Raw genomic sequence first — 19,887 nt, forward strand, 5'->3', positions numbered from 1 at the left:
CTATCAAATACATCAGCTTTCCATATCAAAAATAGCATTTCTTGTGTCAATTCTTAAATCAACCAAGACTTGATGTGCATTAACAGACCAAAGCAGTTCACTCATTAATGTCCTAAAAGAGATAATTTGTTTAATTCATGTCTTAATATCTTACAATATTATTTGAATCCACTTATAAGATATTAAGCCTCATTTATTCTTTTAGACAAATGCTTACAAAGATGTTCAAAAAACTTGTATGTTTTGTAATATAAAAGAGACTATTCAGAGTCCCAACTAGGTCAAGTATTTGTCATCTTACACAAGTTGTGCTTCTAGTAAATGGAAAACATGTTTAATTTCATTGTTCACATACTACAGATCAGTCTGATTAGACTTGAACTCCTGCCACTGTTAAAAGAGATCTGACGAAAAAACAGCACGTTAAGGAAAAGAAAAAAGTGGATCAATGATTTTTCAAGCTAAATATGCATAGAAAGGAGTTGGAACATATATGATCAATGTCATTTTTTGTTTGGACATCATTATGTGTGTTGTATATGTGGAGTCCAAAAATATAAAGGTTTCCTTCCTGTGAAGTGACATTCCTCTCTTTAGCAATGGCAACGATATCTTCAACAGCAGCGATATTCAGCGTTTAATTCCCTTCCATGTGGCTGATGTTACGGCTGCACCTTTTTAACTTTTCTTAACTTCATCCCGACGCCACTTGGCAGTCCACGATTGACCAGCTCTCGTTTTATCTGAAACAAAGATGAACACGCAGATCAAAATGTATTTTATTCACATTGCACTTTGTTGATTATGTAGGTCCATAAAAACATCAAATGCTCTGGTGACTTACTTGATCCAAAACAACCTCAATGTTTCCACTCTGTGTTAGGTCTAAAAATGACTTAAGTTTCATTTGAACTCCTATGACGGTTTCTAAAAGGACACACACACAAAATTAAGACATTCTAACATATTATCATGATAACAGTAATACATAATTGTGATTGAAGTCCAACCTGTTCCGTTGTTCACAAGAAAGGCCCAACGACCCGGAACGCCTACGTTAGTTGTGTTCTTGAGGATTGGAATGGAGTAGCCATCAGTTGGATTATAGTGAATTTGATAGTAGTCGGTGGATCCTATTGTGTCATATCCAGCCTATTAAAATCAAATGTTATGTAGACCATATTTACAGAGCAAGTAAATCATTGTTTCAATACTGAGATATTCGTTTTACCTGAACTGAATATATCTCCCCAGCACAGTCACCATAATGCATCAGAATGAAAGAAAAACCATCACCGGAAATGAAAACGGCTTGAAACGTGATTGCCTGAAAAGAAAAGAAACAACATCAAGATTCATAATTTACATAGCCTTCTGTCTTTTGCCTGAAAAAAGAAGAAAGAAACTATTTACCGGGCCCAAGTGCTGATTAAATGTATTCATATCCCATGTTAGCACATAGTCCCACGTTGCAACAAAGACCCAAGAGGCAGTGAAGCCCCTTCCAGGAAAATACTGGTTTATATCCTGAGTGGCGCGAGTGAGAACACTTCCATTTGTGTACTGCTGATATGAGTATATACCGATACCAAGGTCATCAAGGTCAGTCCAGAGGGGAGCAATGAGATCTTCAATTCCATGTATGGGAAAAGGTGAAGGAGGATGAGCTTCTGGTATAGGTCGGCTGAACGATAGGAGTCCGTTATTATTAATCTGAAAAAAAAAAGAAAGGAAATCAGTTGAAATCCACCAGTAAAGTATGAACTGGTTTATCACAACATCTGCATTTATATTAGACTTGCAATAGAACCGAATTCTCACATATATGCTGTTGTATGTACGGTTAAAGTATGTAAATGGAGTGGAGAAGGCAACAAGTTGATAGGAATCCCCATTAATTTCAAGATGGATTTTGTCTCCTGCCGCTGCACCGAATGGATAAAATATTGCTGGTGCTGATGACAGAATGCACACAAAAAATACAAATGAGCGTGTAATACAGTTTTTAGTTACAAGTCGAAATCTCATGCTGATTATGACACAAATGCACCATTAATTCAGAAGTTGATAAATACCTGTCCATGGAGTTGTTGTTGTAGGGGCTGTTAAAAAAATAATAGCGTTCAATTATAAAACATTAAAAACACATTGCATGGTCATATGATGAGTCTTCAATCAATCGCAGCATTATTACTTGTTGAGACTCTTGTGGTTGATGTAGTGGTTTCTGAAAGAATGAACACAAATATAAACACCATTAAATACCTCATGAACTCACTTCATGAGTGCAGTTTTTATATATTTCCTACTGAAATGTGAGTTGAGGCATTTGACTTTAATTCTTTAATTACCTGACCGTGTTGTTGATACATGTGCTGTTGTAATGCCTGTTAAAGAAAACGTATTAAAATAGAAAAACAATGGTATATTGGCTAGACATTTGGTCCATTGAAAGTTTTCAGGAATGTAATGCTTCAGAAATAAAACACAAACTTATACACATTTTGGATAGGAAAAGATGTCTTGAAATTAGACAGATGCTTATTATAAAGTTATTTTTATACACAGAGCTTTTACACATGTGGCAGTATTAAAATACTTGAACAGCAGAAATAAAAATAAAGAATTTTGAAAGAATGAACACAAATACTATTAAAAACCTCATGAATTATGTTTTTTGTTTTGTTTTACTCACATCGTAAGCAGCGTTTTAAGGTTGTGAGAAAAACTAGTTTAGTTCAAAGGTTTGTAAGTACCTGTTGCTGCTGTTGTTGTTGTTGTAGTTTCTATTAAAGAAAAAGAGCATGCAATTACAAAAAAAACTAGGAAAAAACAAAACAAAAAAAATGCTGCTCAGGCGTGAGAAAATTCTCTTATCACTCGCTTTATTACCTGGTATGACTGTGGTGGTTTCTGAAAGAATGAAAACAAATAGCATTAAATACCTCATAAACTTCCTTTTCCAATCATAAATGAAAATACAGTATTTTTTTCCAAGAAATGTTTTTGCTTATTGCCTTGTTTAAAAATCGAAAAATAGGTTGCTAAAACACTTACATTTAGTTAAAGTAGTAGTTCTTATAGTTTACCAAATTTTATCTCGATTTGTTGTATCATAGTTTACTAAATGTATTGAAGCACCACTGTGAATAAGGCTTTCATTTAAAGAAAAATCATCTTAAATCAACAGTAGGTAACATGGCATAAAGAGCATAAAAACAACATAAAAAAAATATGTTCATCTGATAGACATAATTTACGTAACATAAACAGAGATAAATTATGTTGAGAGAACATAATAAAAATATGTGCAACCGATGTACCTATTTCTTTTATGTTAATCCGAAATACTTTTTTTCAGTGTAAGCAGCATTTTAAGGTTGTGGGAAAAACATCTTTAGTTCAAAGGTTTGTAACTACCTGCTGCTGTTGTTGAAGAAAAGGAGCATACAATTACAAGCAGCTTCTTTTAAATACGTAAGAAAAAAAATGTAACAAAAATGTAACGAAAAAGTTGCACAGGTGTATGATGATTCTTTTATTGCTTGCAGTTTTATTACCTGGTGTGACTGATGTGGTTGCCAGTGTGGTAGTTTCTGAAAGAATGAAAACAAATACCATTAAATACCTCATGAACTTCCTATTCCTATGTTGTGCTGGTTTTATTAACATCAAAAGCAGTGTTTTAAGGTGGTGTGAAAAACAAGTTAAATTTAAAGGTCTGTAACTACCTGCTGCTGTTGTTGTTAGTTCAGTTGTAGTTTCTATTAAAGAAAAGTATACAATTACAACAAATCTCTTTAAACTACATAACCCAGTTTTTGAAAGAATTACCACAAATACCATTAAACACTTTGTAAACTCACTTGAGTGCAGTTTTCCTTTTCTGTGTTCACATACAGGAAGTTTCATACATCTTCAAGAAATCAATTATAAAATGCACTAATCTATGATTTGCTAGTCAAAGGCCATTACTCACTCTAAAAAGAGATCTGATTGGACAAATAATTCTATAAATGAGGAGTAATCAATATTTGTTAGAAAAGAAAGATTGTACGTTGTGAATGTATACATCATATAAAAGTTTATTTACTCCTTCACTAACATATAGATAAGCTCATGACAAAATACCTGTTAGGACTGTATAGTGCTTTTTTGGGGGGAAGCAGATTCTAATTTAAAGGTCTATAAGTACTTGTCAATGTTGTTGTTGTTGGTTCTATTAAAGAAAACGAGCCTAATATTACAACTAACTTTTGTAAACAACATTAAATGTCACTACACAGCTCTCTAAAATACTTGATTCTGATTGGTCAGTCGTGACTACAGACCACAGTTATTAACAACACTGTTATGGCAAGCCATTTTAGTCTAAAATGTTTTTCGTTATTCGAACGTAATTGCATTTTTACTAGTAACAATAATTTTTACTAGCTCTATAATTCAGTTCCTACTAGTAACAATGCCAACTAGAGAACTCTCAAAATCCAACGTGATCTCATGATAATTCGTATGTATTTTACATAAAATGCGGTTCTACAAAACGTACATTTACTAAAGTTTTTCCAGACACTAAAACGTACAATACTGACGTATTTACAGCATCTAAACGTACAAATACATACGTATTTTTAGCATTTTAACGTATAATACTGATGTATTGTCGACACCTAAAAACAAATCCTTATGAATACTGAAATCGTGGCATTTTATTATTTTTTTAGTTGCCATAGCAATGGCCTTATGTTTTTTAGTTGCATTATTTAATAGTTTAATTGTTTATTTATTATGAAATTATACCATTTCATTCTGTTCTGTGTGATTTCTGCTGCCAGCACGTTTCCAAGAATAGGTCTATATAACGTTAAACAAGACAACACTTTAAACCCTTAAAATAAATAACATTTTTGCAATCTTTTAACCATTTATGTAATATTAACTTAATTTGCCGTGGTGGGACACAAAAGGCGTTTTATGGCAAGCCGTTTTGACTTTTATTCCATCTCAGGATATGACTTCTTGATATCAGCAATTATATTTTCACTAGTTAAAATGTTTATTCTTGATATCAAGAATCTAATTGTTGATATCAAAAATTCAGTTGTTGATATCTGTAATTGTATTTTCACTTGTGAAATGTCTCCATAGACTGCCATTCAAAATCAATTGTTGATACCAAGAACTACAATTATTGATATCAACAATTACATTCTTGATATCAACAGTATATATTTTTACTAGTAACCACATGGTTGCTGATATCAAAAATAAAGGTTTTTACTAGTAAGAACTGAATCAACAATTGATTTTGAATGGCAGTCTATGGAGACATTTCACTAGTGAAAATACAATTACAGATATCAACAATTAGATTCTTGATATCAACAATTCCATTTTAACTAGTGAAAATATAATTGTTGATATCAAGAATTAACATTGTTACTAATGAAAATTAAATTGTTGATATCAAAAATAGCAATTGTCACTAGTGGAAATCTAATTGCTGATATCAAGAAGTCATATCCTGAGATAGAATAAAAGTCAAACCGGCTTGCCATAAGCACTCATCTGGGTATCTGAGGCAAGCGCTTCTTTCACGTCTGTTATATCACAGGCACGCTCTTTCTACTTTCTTTCATTCAAAAGAAAGTCTTACGTGCCACAGCTCTCTGTTTTTAATGTAAAATGAAACCGGAGGACTTAATAGTAGTTTATAATCGTTGCCCAAATGATTATTTTCAATGCTCTGACGGATTCAAGATTATAAACTGGTGATATTTTAAAATACTTCCTTCTTAAATGACACTTAATGTCTTTGTCTTTATTCATGTTAAAATCTGCAAGCTTATTGGTAGCAACTTTTTTTCTTAGCACAAGTTTTGTTTAGAGAGCTAGCAAAATATTTCAAACTCAAATCCATAACTGTGGTATTATTCTGAGATAGCAACAGGCTGTATGTACTTGATATATTTTTACATAAAACACTTCTGTAAACTACATAAAAAAATGCTGCATAGGGATATGTGTCATCTTTAAAGGTCTAATTCATACCTGTTGTTGCAGATGTTGTTTGTGCCTTGACTGTTAAAGAGAAAGAGATAATTAAATTCAGAAACACACATTTGTTTTTAATCTTTGCCTCAAGACTAATAATCAGAAAGGATCAAAACCTTACTGAGTGACACGGCTGATAAGATCACCAGCAGATGTAGTAAAACCAGAAACGGTCTCATAATGAAGTCAAATGTAGATCACAATGTCCTTCTTCTGTAATCAGAAAGAGCTTTATTCACACTAAACCGAAGGTAATCCGGAATATAACAAATAATTATAAATCATTAGAAACTAGATATTTCCAACATTGAAATTTGACAGAGCTGCTTATGAAGCTATTGAGAAAAGCAGATAAAGTTCAAAGGTCCCACTTTCTATTAGGTGTGTTTTCAAAGGTGAAATTAAACAATAAGAAGGTTATTAGAGAATTATTTACAAAAACACTAATTCTACTTCAAGTTTAATTCAGTGTGCTACTTGACATTTCTATGTAAGTATTTATGTAATTTACTAGCAATTTCTGAGTGAAAATGGTGCCAGTTTTTTTTCAGTGTGTCAAGTCAGACCTTACCCTGATCAGACTTCTACCAAAAATACTTGCAATATGTGCACAATAAGCAGGTTTATCAGTTGTTTTACATTTTAGAATTCAAGACACCTAATATAAAGTGACTGAAATCTCCTATAATTTCTAATTACACCGGCTATTTAATGTGGCATAACATAAATAAGGAAACATTTATATTAAACACTCGTTTTTTTAGTGTGTTGGCATTTTATAAAATCCTAAACATATTAAGCAACTTGACTGCCTTCGGCTTAAGTTTTTTTTTTTGTGTGTTAATCTATAACAAAATACAACCATTATTATGTAACGTTTAAGTTGCACAATGCATTACACAAGTAAAGATAAACTATAAGAGAATATAGCTTGTAAAGAGTTAAATATTAAATAGAGAGACCGAATTTACCTCATACAGCTTCCTCTAAGCTGCTCTCGTATACCTGCTGTGAGTTATCAGGAAGTTTCTTTAGTTTTTAAGCTAGTCCTGGCAAAGTTTACAGGAAAACATCGCCTGGAATGTCCAATAATTCTTTACAGAAGCAAAGAGGAAAAAAAATCTAAATGTCTTTCCTTTAGATGTAATCTCAGATTTGCTCAGAAACAAAACCTGAGAATGTCTGAACACACACTCTTTGAGGGAATTCAGAAAGCACAGCAATGTGATTTTTCTATGAGTGCTTCCACATCGAGTGCGAACATGCACACACAGAAAAAGCGAATGTTTTTTTTTAACAACCAGTCCGACAAATCTTTTAAATTTCACAAAGCGAAAACACAGCCTTTCCATTAAGATTTGAGCATTACATCACATGCCTAGAGTAGCTGCTGTTGCCAGAGTTGTGACAAGACAAGAGTTGCGGGGCTGTTTCGAAAACCAGTATAAACTAACACAGAAGAAGAGTATTACGAGAGAGAAGGGGATGCGCTCTCACCCCAGCATCTTGACGGCTACGTTTACACAATGTACCATTTTGAATTTTACACAGATGAAAGCAAATAAAAAGGTCTGTGAGTCACAGACATCCTGTCAATGGCTAGAAGTGATACAGCTGCAGCCATAAAGCAACAATAAATTAAATTACCTAGTTATTAGATTGTGTTTTATGTATTAAATTTTGTTTAACATCTACCGCAAACCCTAAACCTACCCCTCACAATAATGCAAATACAGAAATGATTGTTGTTCAGCATGAAAAAGAACACATAATTTCTTTCAACTACAGCTCGGCACCAAAAACCTAAAACAAACGTCAGTATTTCTGTATTTGTCGGTACAAAAACATAATTTCTTGTGTCAATCCAAATCAACCAAGACCTTTTTTTTCACTTGTGCACACTAAACAGACAAAGTAAACTATTTTCATTCACTTATACCCTAATCAACAGATCTAATTTCCTGCCTTAAATTTGTATTGTTCCTCAACAGAGATGGTGACCAGCGATACAAAACAACCTGATATCAACTACCCTTCCTGTGACTTTTTAATGTTAATATATTTTAGTATAGCATAATTGTGTTCATTAATTATTAGTGTTTTACAATATTATTTGAATCCACTTATATTAAGATACTGAGATACCTCTATCTAAACGTTTTGGAGACAGACAAGATGATATATGTGATATGTTATTAATGTTGATCAGCTTGTGTGCTGTCAACTTTCATTTATTCTTGTGGACAAATGCTTACAAAGATGTTTAAAACGTTTCACATTTATGTTTGGTCATTTAAAAGGGCATTTAAAGTATGATTTCACAACTAGGTATTTGTCATCTTACATAAGTTGTGCTTTTAGTAAATGGAGTTGTTGTGGAGGAACCCGTTTCATTTCATTGTTCACATACTACAGATCAGTTTGAGTAGACATGAACCACCGCAACTGTTAAAGAGATCTGATAATGCAAAATTGTTATGAAAAGATAAATTGATTATTCGAGCTAAAACAGCTTAAAAACAGAGTTGGAATGTTAAATGATTAAATGTATCTTTTTGAACAATATTGTGTGTTAAATGTGAACTGTTTGTAAGTAAGTTGATGGGTGAAACAAGATAAAAGTTTAGTTCATGTGGGTGACATTCCTCTCTTTATCAATGACAATGACATCTTCAACAGCTGCAAAGCTTAAAGTCACAAAAGCAAAGAGATATTTATTATAAAAGTTAAGACACACCTTCCTAAAATGGCTCGTTCAAACACTCCACCTCTTGACCAAATCACAGGGTGAGTAGATTAGCATAACACCACACATATGTGTATGGAAAGAAAGAAGGCATAACTTTTACCAGCTAGTAGTAGTGTTGCAGCCGTTATGTTGTGGAGACACAGTGTGTTTCATTGTGAAAGCGCTTTGTTTGGCCTTCCAAATGAGGACACAACTAGAAATCAATGGTTCAGTTATATTTACAACACTGTCCAGGAACAGTACAATGCAAATATTCAAGTGGGTGATGCACATTTCACGGAGGACCGTTTTATGAACCTGGGAGAGCAGCTTACAATGCCAGCTATGCACAAATGGTTAAGACTATAAGGACAGTCTGCACTTCTGTATGATGGCCTTTAAGTACATTTTCATATTTAAACAATTCAGTACTGATTATTCAAATGTGAGTTTTGAGCAGTGTAGAGTAGTGCTTGTTGTTTCTCCTTCTAAAATCGCAAATGCAGACATGGTGTTTACGCGGCGCAACGCAATGTGTAAAAAGACAGTATGAGTCATTATAATTAGTAGCTATGTCCCAAATGGATGCAACAAATGCCTAATTTATAATGGGTTTTATTGTTTCCATTGACCCACAATAAGGGGCGTAACATTTCCTTCACACGCTTGAGGTATTCTGCCAATCACAACGCACCGGATAGCTGGCCAATCAGAGAACACCTAGGTTTCCATCAACGATGAGTTTTGTAAAAATCGAAGCGTTTCAGAATGTCAGGGCAGAAAGGAGCAACAATAATGTACAGTTTGTGGAAAATAATATGTTTTTTGAGCCTTAAACTGCATAAACACATTGCATTACAGCAAATATACAAAATAATGCTCTTTTTACCAACATCATATGACCCCTTTAAAGCACAAAAATATCCATTCCCTTGGCTCCACTTTATTGACCGTGAAGGTTTCCATTAAAAGCAAAGGGCTTTACTGGCCAGTGGCCACATCAGCAAACAGCAGTTATTTCATTTATATTTTCATATATTATTATTGATTTTAGTTAAAGTTTTCATTAGTTATTACCTCTTGTGCTGGTTTCCACTCCAGTGTTAGTTTCTGTAAGAATGAACACAAACACCATAGCTTATGAGCTCACTTGAATATTATAAATGTGCTTTCTATTCATGTCGTGTTTGTTCATTTCAGTGTTTTAAGATTTTGAGAAAATTTGATGTTTAATTCAAAGGTCTGTAAATACCTGCTGCTGTTGTAGATTCTATAAAGGACAAAGAGCATACAATTATAAAACTACATAAGAAAAAATGAAAACAAAAATGCTCCATAGCTTTCATCACTCGCAGCTTTATTACCTGTTGTGAGTGTGCTGGTTTCCGTGGTGGTTTTTGTAGTGATTTCTGTTGTGGTTACTGGAAATATGAACACAAAGACCTAAATAGTGAACTAACTTGAGTGCAGTTTTCACATACAGTACGTTTCAACATGTTGAAGAAATCAATTTAAAAATGCACTAATCCATGATTTGCTACTTGCTTTTGCTATTCAAAGGCTGGTGCTCATTTAAAAAATAATTATAATTGTATATAGACAAATAATTGTATGTTGTGTCATAAATGAGGAGTCATCACTCATCAATAGCCTATATTTAGACTATTTTTTTTGAAAGACAAAGACTGTACATTTTACAGTATATTGGCTGAAAGTTTATTTTGTCTTGACCAGATTCGCTCATGATAAGGAAAATACCTGTTAAAACTGATTTCTGAAAGAATTACCACAATTCAAACACCACTAAAAATTTTGTGAACTCACTTAACGTGTGGTTTTCTTTCTTGGTAAAGGATCATAATGAGCGACATTTTTAAATACAGATTTAGTTCTAACTGAAAGGTCTTAAAAGCACCTGCCAATGTTGGATCAGGTGTTGTTGTAAAGCCTGTTCAAGAACAAAAACGTATGACATTATATTTCACAGCTCTCTGGATAACTTGATTTGATTGGTCAGTTATGATATTCGAAGGTTTGTTATTCCCCGATAACAGCCTTGTTGCCAGAACCACCTTTTTGTATACTGCACAAACAATGGTAAGATTTATATAACAAACTGGTAAGATTTGAAAATTAATTTCTTCTCAAATAACAGTTTGCATCCTATAATAAGTGATACGACTGTGCATTATACCTTAGAAAGACATAAAACACAAAGGTGATTATTAAATTCAGAAATGCAGTTTTGTCACATATTTTATAGTCTAATTTCAAGGTCTAATTCCTAAGTACCTGCTGTTGATAATGTTGTTTGTGCCCTGACTGTTAAACAGAAAGAGAGATTATTACATTCAAAAACATTATTTTTTTTGTCTTTTTCACATTAATAATCAGACAGGATCAAAACCTTACTGAGTGACACGACTGATATGAGCACCAGCAGATGAAGTGATATCATGAAGAAGTCAGAGATAAAACAAAGCAGAAGTCCTTCTGTAATCAGAATAAGGTAATTGAAATATCAGAAATAATTGTAATTTATTAGAAATCAGATATTTCCAGTGATTAAATTTGACAGTAGCTGCTTACGAAACTGCTGAGAAAAATGTTAAAAAGGTCTTACTTTATATTAAGCATCTTTAAATACAATTTTTTTTTTATAAATTAGTTAATCTTACTGGTGTAGCAAAAATGTTTGGTTTTTTAATATTGTAAATAAAAGGTTAGTGCAGTGTGTTTTACAAGAATTTACAGAAAACATGTTATATATAAATTATAAACAATGTAAAATAAAATACGGAAATTTATATTAAAGCCTAAATTTACCTGCTATATAACTTTGCAGGATTATTTCATTCTGAATATTATGAATAAGATATTTAACACTGATGTAATTTATTGCCATTGCTGTTTTATAAAATCATAAACACATTAAGCAAATCGACTGGCTTATTGCTTTATTTTGCTGTTGTCTCAATGTATAATCTATATAGCAAGTAAAGATAAACTGTCACAGAATATAGCAGTCTTAAATATTAAATAGGAATATCTGACTTACCTCAGGGAGATTCTTCTGAGCTGCTCTTACATCTGCTGTGAGTTAGCAGGAAGTTTAATCAAATTTTAAGCATCTCTCAGCACTGTTTACAGGAAAAACATCACCTATGTATTATTGGAATAATGCCAGCAATAATAAAATGAGCACAGATACAATCTCACATCTCACTCACCAAGAACTATATGGTACATGTACAGTAGTAATACTACAGTACGCTTTCATGTGGGTTTCTTTTTTATTTTTTGGAGTTGACTTCACACATTACAGAACCTAAGAATGTCTGGGAATAAGGGAATTCAGAAAGCACAGCAATTTTTTTTTTTTTTTGCTTTTTTTTTGGCATTGGAATTTGCATTACATTAAAAAAACTTTAAGGCTGCTGAGACACGAACTATTAATTTGATATCTTTTCCTTATCTGACTTCCATAAACCATATTTTCCCCCCTCTTAAATGTAATTTAATTTAATTAAATTAAGTTTTATTAAAAAAAAAAAAAATTTTGTTCATAAAGAATGTGGAGAATGAGGATCACACAGAATAAACAAATATCAGCTGACATAAGAACAGGTGATTCAGAAACTACATTTGCTACTTTGTGTTCACAACACTTAAGTGAAAGTGAGAGTGACAATCCCAATATTATAATAATATACTGGTCATGGGACCAGGATCTGTGATTTTATATCAGATGTTATTAACTGCTAAATGAAGAAAACAATAATGCATCTCTGTTTTGACAGACTTTATCACCACCTGCTGTTCAAGTGGATGAAATGAAATTTAAACTATAGGAAAGGGCTGTAAGATCATAAATGTTTTGAAGTTTGAGTGGCTACAGTGCAAAGTATTATTAAAAAATACAAGACGTTCCGCACTGTAAAAAATCTCAGAGGACGTGGTCGGAAGCCAAAAGTGACACCTGTGCTGGCCAGGAGGATAGTGAGAGAGGTACAAAGAATCACCACCAAGGCCATCCTGATGAATCTGGGCTCTGCTGGTGGCAACATCTCAAGTCAGACAGGCCAACGGACACTGCTAAAGATGAATGGGCAAAAATACCAGTGGAGACATGCAAAAAGCTGGTCAGCAATTATAGGAAGTGTTTAATTGTTGTAATAGCCAATAAAGGCTTTTCTATTGATTACTGAGAAGGGTATGAATAATTTTGGACATGCCACTTCTTGTTCAAATGTAAATAAAAGCTGAGAAATATTTTTTCCACAATGATATCAGGGTGGCTCATTGATTGTAACAATCCTAGTATTAGTCATTATATGAATATATATTAAATGTCTAAATGCTAAATGAACAACACAATGTCTTTCTGTTGTGACAGACTTTATCGCCATCTGCTGTTCAAGGGAATAAATGAAGTTTAAACAAACGTTTCTTAGATGAAATATTTAAGTTTCATTTTAGGGCAAAAAATATGACACTAACAAAGTAAACAGTCAGTGGTAATAGTATTAATGTCTAATTACTATGTAAGGTTTCCACAGAAAATGTTGTTTTACCACTGTCAAGTATAATCAATAAAATAAACCAAACACCATAACAATCATCAACAGTACCCAACAACTAAGTTGAGTAACGATCACAACGTAATATTTTGTGAGCTAAAAAGTGTCAATAAAATCGACTTTCTTTTCATTATGAGCGTGTTTATACATATTAATGAAAGATTATGACAACAACACTGTTGTAAAATCTTGAGCTTACCGAACTATTTCACAAGTTGAGTGTCCAAAATCGCTCACGTTATGGCCATAAATTTGTACTGATTAATAAAACCATAGTGGACATTATAGAGTACTATCATTCAATTCCAAAATATACTGTAATAAGAAATGTGTACAAACGACGCCTTCTCTTCTTAAAGTTACCCTGAAATCAAAATTAAAGTTTTTTGGCTTTTAGTATGAATATATTAGCCTTAAGGTTATCTATAAGCTAGTGTGCTGCAAAACAAAGACAAAATTCGCGTTTAAAAGATATGAGCATTCAAAACTTACAGTCTCGTCACTTCCACCAATATGAATCAAGGATTTGGATGATATCACCGTGCACTTCAGTTTCTCATCAAACGTTCTGTCCAATCAAATGCTCTCTAGAGTCCGTAATGTCCCGCCCCCTACACAGCAGATCATATGCGCTCATATGTACGGACGGCATGTATTAAATTACACAGCCTCAGTATGATTATGATCACTATTTCGTTTTAGCAAGTTTCATATTGAATCTGTGTGGTAATTTATTAGCCTGTGGCTGTCATAAGCTTACAAATGCGGCTTTACCGAGCTCAACGGCTCTTGCCCGAGCAGATATTAATGGAACGCTATTGGCTATTCAAAATGAGTGGGCAGGGCTGGGCGATATGTTTTTGTTTCAGTTAAAAGTACGTCACCACATAGAATAACGCTGCGTGTTTCAAGGCACTTCAGTGGACCTTTAAAGGGACGGTTTGGAGTAGAATTGACTTCATTGCTATGCACTCCGAAGCCCATGTAAATACCCCATCCGAAGTTTTTTTTTTTACCTTAGTCAAACAATTATAGAGATATTAGAGTTTTTCGAATTGCTTGTGTAACGGAGTTAAAAAGAACATTAATAATAATATTTGTTATGTTGAATTACAGGAAATTATAAGGGTGAACTAAATTAAATGGTGTTTTGATGCCCTCTAGCGGTTAATGCATTGCAGGCGTTATCGTTATTTTGTCCATGTGCGCCTACCGTAGTTCAGCAGAAAATGGTTAACACTGCTGCGGGTAAGCGCGTTTCTACTCTCTCCAGTTCACTGTGTTTAAAATACCATATAAGTGTGTATAACATGAGTTTTTCCTTTGTAAAAGAGATATGTGTGATTATATCAACAACTGTATAATGCTTACAACTCAGATGAAACTTTGTTGAATTAATTATCGTCTTGTTTCATGTCTCATATAGTAAGACTGACACGTGCTGCTGCTAGTGTAGCATTGAATAGCTATATGGATAACACACAGTGAGTTTACTCTTAATGAGAGAGAGTTATTCATTTTTATGTTCTTTATTTCAGTTATGTCTGCAATGTTTTCACCCGGTGTATTAATACATTTTGATGTATTTCTCAGGTATGTGATTTTCATTTTCAGTTATTCAGTTACCATGAATTTGTCATGAGTTTGGTAGTTCAGCAGAAAATGGTTAACACTGCTGCGGTTATGTCTGCAATGTTTTCACCCGGTGTATTAATACATTTTGATGTATTTCTCAGACACAATCATCATTACAGCAGTGAATAAAAGAACTGAGAACCAGAGTCGTGGTGTGCGTCGTCCATTGCGATAGGTGACAGTCCTGTGAAACAACGTGGAAGACAATAATCGTTACACTTGTTACAGGAGTGAATGGTACATGTGATGTATCTCGTAAATTGCACCACTAAACGTGCAAGTAATCTTACCAAACTTGTGCAGTAGTGTAAATAGGTTATGTACTCACAAAACGCTGCATCAGAACATTTGTAAGTCCACCATGAGTGTTTTAAAAACATGTTTTAGCCGATCCCTACTAGTCTCAAAAACTACAAATGGCGACACGTCGACGTCACTTCCCTGGTTTGAAAAAAGCACGTAAAAGTCCTCGTACAAGTTGACATGCACACAGATATAGTAGGAGGACTTTTACGTGCTTTTTTCAAACCAGGGAAGTGACGTCGACTTGTAGTTTCTGAGACTAGTAGTTCTCAGGTAAAACGTGTTTTTAAAACACTCATGGTGGACTTACAAATATTCTGATGCAGCGTTTTGTGAGTACATAACCTATTTACACTACTGTACAAGTTTGGTAAGATTACTTGCACGTTCAGTGGTGCAATTTACGAGATACATCACATGCACCATTCACTCCTGTAACAAGCAATTCGAAAAACTCCATTATCTCCATAAACGTTCGACTAAGGTAAAAAAAAACTTCGGATGGGGTATTTACATGGGCTTCGGAGTGCATAGCAATGAAGTCAATTCTACACCGAACCATCCCTTTAACAGCTAGAAAATACCCATAATGCACTGGCTCGTGCTGAGTGAATTCCCGCTGTAGCGAAATGGAAGAAGTCCATTTCAGCTTTTCATTTTTTCTAATGGGCGGAAACAAACCAATGAGGAAATTGAATATAAAAGAGCGCTAGAAACGGAAGTGAAGGAGCGAGTAAAAACAAAACACGTGTAGGTTGTTATTGGAGTGGGACACACGCTACCTGAAGCTGAAGGTCGTAGGCTACTATTCTTTGCTGGAATCTCTGTGCATGCGCTGACTGGGTGCGATCGCCAAAGTGACGGAGAAATTGCTCTACTGCGTCTGCATGGTTCGTTCGCCTGCCTGGTGCAACATAATCCAGCCTGGTTTGCTCGCCTGCCTCAGGTACTAGTGATGATGTCCATCATCTTTTAACCTCACGTTAAGTCTCCAAACTCTTTCTCCGGCCCGGGATTTGCGGCCGCTACACAGACTGCTTCACGCAGCCCCCACCACACACACACATACACGCTCATTGCACACGCACACACCCATACACAAACACTCGTTTGGATTATTTATTTTTCTTTGTGGTTGTTTTTTACATGTTTCTTTTTGTTGAAAACTGAACACTAAAAACTGAGTTTGAAAAAAAAAAAGAAAAGAACGAACTTTAAGACATTACAGTGAATCAAGGACTCTCGTGATTTTGTTGTTGATTGTGTGTGAAATCTTGAACTGAAATTGAACGGCAATCTACTTGCTGTCTGTTTACTTTAGTTTTTTTATTTTTCATGTGAAGAAAAGGAAAAAAGAAATACAAACTCTGTGAAAATTTAACTTTGTAAAATTCTTTTTTGTGTGTGTTTGAAAAATGATTTCCTAAAATATATATATATATTTTTTTTTGACCAAACCCTTCAATCTCTGAATGTGTCATTTAAGCACTGTTCTATATTAATGTGGGTATTTGAAGGAATTTATTTTCATTTTTTTTGTGTAACCGTGGTTTGAGTTATCTTCGGGGAAATTGAACTTCATTATATGTAATTTTTTTTACTTGACAAGTTTTACTTGTCTGGCGCCCGAACAATTAAAAATTAAATTTATTTAGTCAAATTTGATTTGGGGGCAGCCACCGTTACATAAGTGGCGCCCGAACAGGGACTTGAAACTTAAACACTTAAACCTTGATGACTTAAAACTTAAACACTTAAACCTTGACGACCTGAAACTTAAAATTTAAATAAACCTTGACAATTTGAAACTTAAAACATTTAAGCACGTAAACCGTGACCACTTAAACTGGTCATTTGAACTTTGAATTTGAGTTTCCCTAAAGGATTACTTAAAGATTACTTAAAGGTTGGTTGTCACTTGAAACTGCCTATATTATTTTTGTTTGTGAAAGTGTGGTGTGTGTATATATATACATACTGAACTGAAACTGTTTTTCTTCTTTACTGAAAGGTTTTGTGGGAAGATACTTTTTGTTTGTGAACTTGCACGTTGTTAAATATAGAATTGTGTTACCCCTTAGTTGTCTTGCTGCCAAACTGACCCAATTATGTGAAAGTTGTGGAAACAACGATTTGTGTTATTGAAAGCTAATTATTGATTTGTGAAGTTAAGTGAATTGTAGTGTGAATTGGTGAATCGGACAATTGGACAGACATTTTACACTGAACTGTTAAGAGTATTCTGCTGCAATTTATTTTTTTTCAAACATTTATACATTGTTTTTTTTCCCCCCAACTTGCATTTCACTACATTTTTACACTGACTGACTACACATACACTGACAATCAAACATGGCTGCCACTCCTCTCTCTCCATCCACTTTCGTGGAGATGGAACCACCCGCACCAGATGTTGCTACCCCAGTCTGGCCTCCAGCACCCCGTCCTCTACTTTCTTCAACTGGACCTCTTCGTGCTCCTTTCCACTTCACTCCTACTCCAGCCAGCACCACTGACTTCCCAGGAACCCATGTGCGGTTTGCTACTTCACCACTAGCTGGCAGCACTCCTGTTCAACCCTTCACCTGGGAACAGGAACCGAATGGCGACTCCATGCGGATATGTACATCACCTGGGCCTTCATCTTTATCTTCAGTGGTACAGCAGGACTTGCCTGGCATCCTGTCAACTCCTGGAAAAGGAATGCATCAACTCACTCAAGTTAAAGGAAACTGGGACACGTTGACACAGCATATGCAAACCCATGAGAAAACCATTGGTGAACTTGCCAAAGAACTTAAAACCATGACTGCACATCACGACAGCCTGATTTCTAACCTTGCTGATAAACTCAAGCAAAACCAACAAGAAGTGCTCACCCACATTTCTGAAAGTAAGAAGCATGTGAAGGAAGAGACTGATCAACTCACTAAGTCACTTAAAGTCATGATTCCTGATGAACTTCACAAAGCTAAGACTACATATGTGTCTGAAGTGCGGTTCATGATTGACCAACTTCAAGTGGAGCTTCAGCAAGACATCAAAACCTACCTGGTAACCCATCAACGAAATTATGACCAGTTGTCAACAGAGCTCACCCAGTGCACCCAAACCACCAACACACTGTGTGCAACTGTAAAAAGCTTACAAACTGAACTTGAGAAAAGACTCGAAAAGCAAGAGAAACAAATGACTGACCTTCAGACAAGAGATTACTCACCTTTACCTCTCAATGCTCCAGTTTCATCTGTATCACCAGTGACTGCTCCATTGCTTCCTGCTCCTCCAGTTTCATCTGCATCACCATCGACTGCTCCTTTGCTTCATGCTCCTGTTGTAAAGAGTGATCATCTTAAGATTACATTTCCTACTTTTGGGAGACAGTCAGATGATGTGGACCCCTTGCTCTATCTAACTCGATGTCAGGATTTCTTGGCGTTACATCCTCTTACTAATGCTGACATCCTGGCCACTTTCCGCACTGTCCTTTATGGTACTGCCCGGGACTGGTGGGAAGTTGCACGATCTTCAATAACCACGTGGCAAGAGTTTGAAGCTGCTTTCCTCTCTGCTTTCCTCTCAGAGGATTATGAAGACGAGCTAGCTGAAAGGGTAAGGACAAGAACACAGGGGGAAAGAGAGAGCATTAGAGACTTTGCATTTACATACAGAGCTCTCTGCAAAAGGTGGAAGCCCACCTTGACGGACAGTGAGTTGGTGAAAATGATGTTGAAAAATATGAATCCCTACCTTGCAAGCCAGATTCGCAGTCGGGTGAACACAGTCGATGAACTTGTGAAATTGGGCCAACAGCTGGAAAAAGACTACGAACAACAACTGCAATATGAAAAACGTGTGAGTTCTAAGCAACCCCTATCCATGCCTCAAAGACCTATTCCCAACCGCCCGCCAGAGAAGCCCTTAGTGCAATGCTGGCGATGTAAAGGCCATCACTCACCTGGCAGCTGTCCTCACTTTGTCTCTTCTCAGTCCCAGTCACCTCAGTCCACCAGTCAACACCCTTCCTCCAATAGCAAGCGGACAACATTTCCATCTACTAAAGGTACTACTGGTCCACCTGGCAATCGCTCTGTGTCTGCCACCTTTCCCCACAAGTCACCAACAACTGATAAGAAACCACCACCTACTGCAATTGTTCCACAACAATTAGTGATACCACTTTGCATTGGTACCTGGAAGGGAAAAGCCATTGTTGATACTGGGGCTAGCTACACCCTTCTACATGAGAATCTCTGGAAGGAGCTCACTTCACAAAAACTCCATCCATGGACCCAGGGTCCGCTCTACCTAGCAAATGGGGAAGCAGAAATTCCTTTAGGTTGGATAAACATGCCAATCACCCTACATCAACAAGTATTCACCATACCTGCTGTTGTTCTATCAGCCAAAGCCCTGGCCTATGCAGTCGTATTAGGACTGGACTTCATCTTCTCCAGTGGGCTGCAGATCAATGTGGCAGATCAGAAGTATTCTTTTCAGTCCAATCCTAAAGAGTATTATCCTTTCCAGCCAACAAATGCCAGTGTACCAGTTATCAGTTCCCAACATCCAAGGGGAAAGATGGGA

At 35.3% G+C, this 19,887-nt stretch overlaps 1 protein-coding gene across 1 annotated transcript; it reads right to left on the reverse strand.

Moving 5' to 3' along the window:
* Positions 1 to 206: 206 nt before the first annotated feature.
* LOC141297515 (sushi, nidogen and EGF-like domain-containing protein 1) lies at positions 207 to 10,278 on the reverse strand. The gene is made up of 16 exons (XM_073827940.1): positions 10,269 to 10,278; positions 10,147 to 10,203; positions 10,035 to 10,052; positions 9,860 to 9,892; positions 6,052 to 6,081; positions 3,561 to 3,596; positions 2,893 to 2,913; positions 2,757 to 2,786; positions 2,195 to 2,227; positions 2,076 to 2,102; positions 1,822 to 1,955; positions 1,414 to 1,713; positions 1,232 to 1,327; positions 1,011 to 1,152; positions 845 to 927; positions 207 to 743 (listed from the first exon to the last, which is right to left on the reverse strand). The coding sequence occupies exons 1-16, from the start codon at positions 10,276 to 10,278 to the stop codon at positions 663 to 665; spliced, it is 1,131 nt and encodes a 376-aa protein (XP_073684041.1). The 3' UTR covers positions 207 to 662.
* Between the last annotated feature and the right edge of the window lie 9,609 nt (positions 10,279 to 19,887).

This window comes from Garra rufa, chromosome 22 (genome assembly GCF_049309525.1).
Source record: "Garra rufa chromosome 22, GarRuf1.0, whole genome shotgun sequence".
NCBI lineage: Eukaryota > Metazoa > Chordata > Actinopteri > Cypriniformes > Cyprinidae > Garra > Garra rufa.

Bases quoted from the DNA above. Each gene is read 5' to 3' on its own strand.
- LOC141297515 (XM_073827940.1), bottom strand. The intron at 3,597-6,051 runs GTATGAATTAGA...TCATTCTTTCAG, and splicing joins AACAACATCTGCAACAACAG to AAACTACCACACTGGCAACC. The intron at 1,328-1,413 runs GTAAATAGTTTC...TTTTCTTTTCAG, and splicing joins TTAATCAGCACTTGGGCCCG to GCAATCACGTTTCAAGCCGT.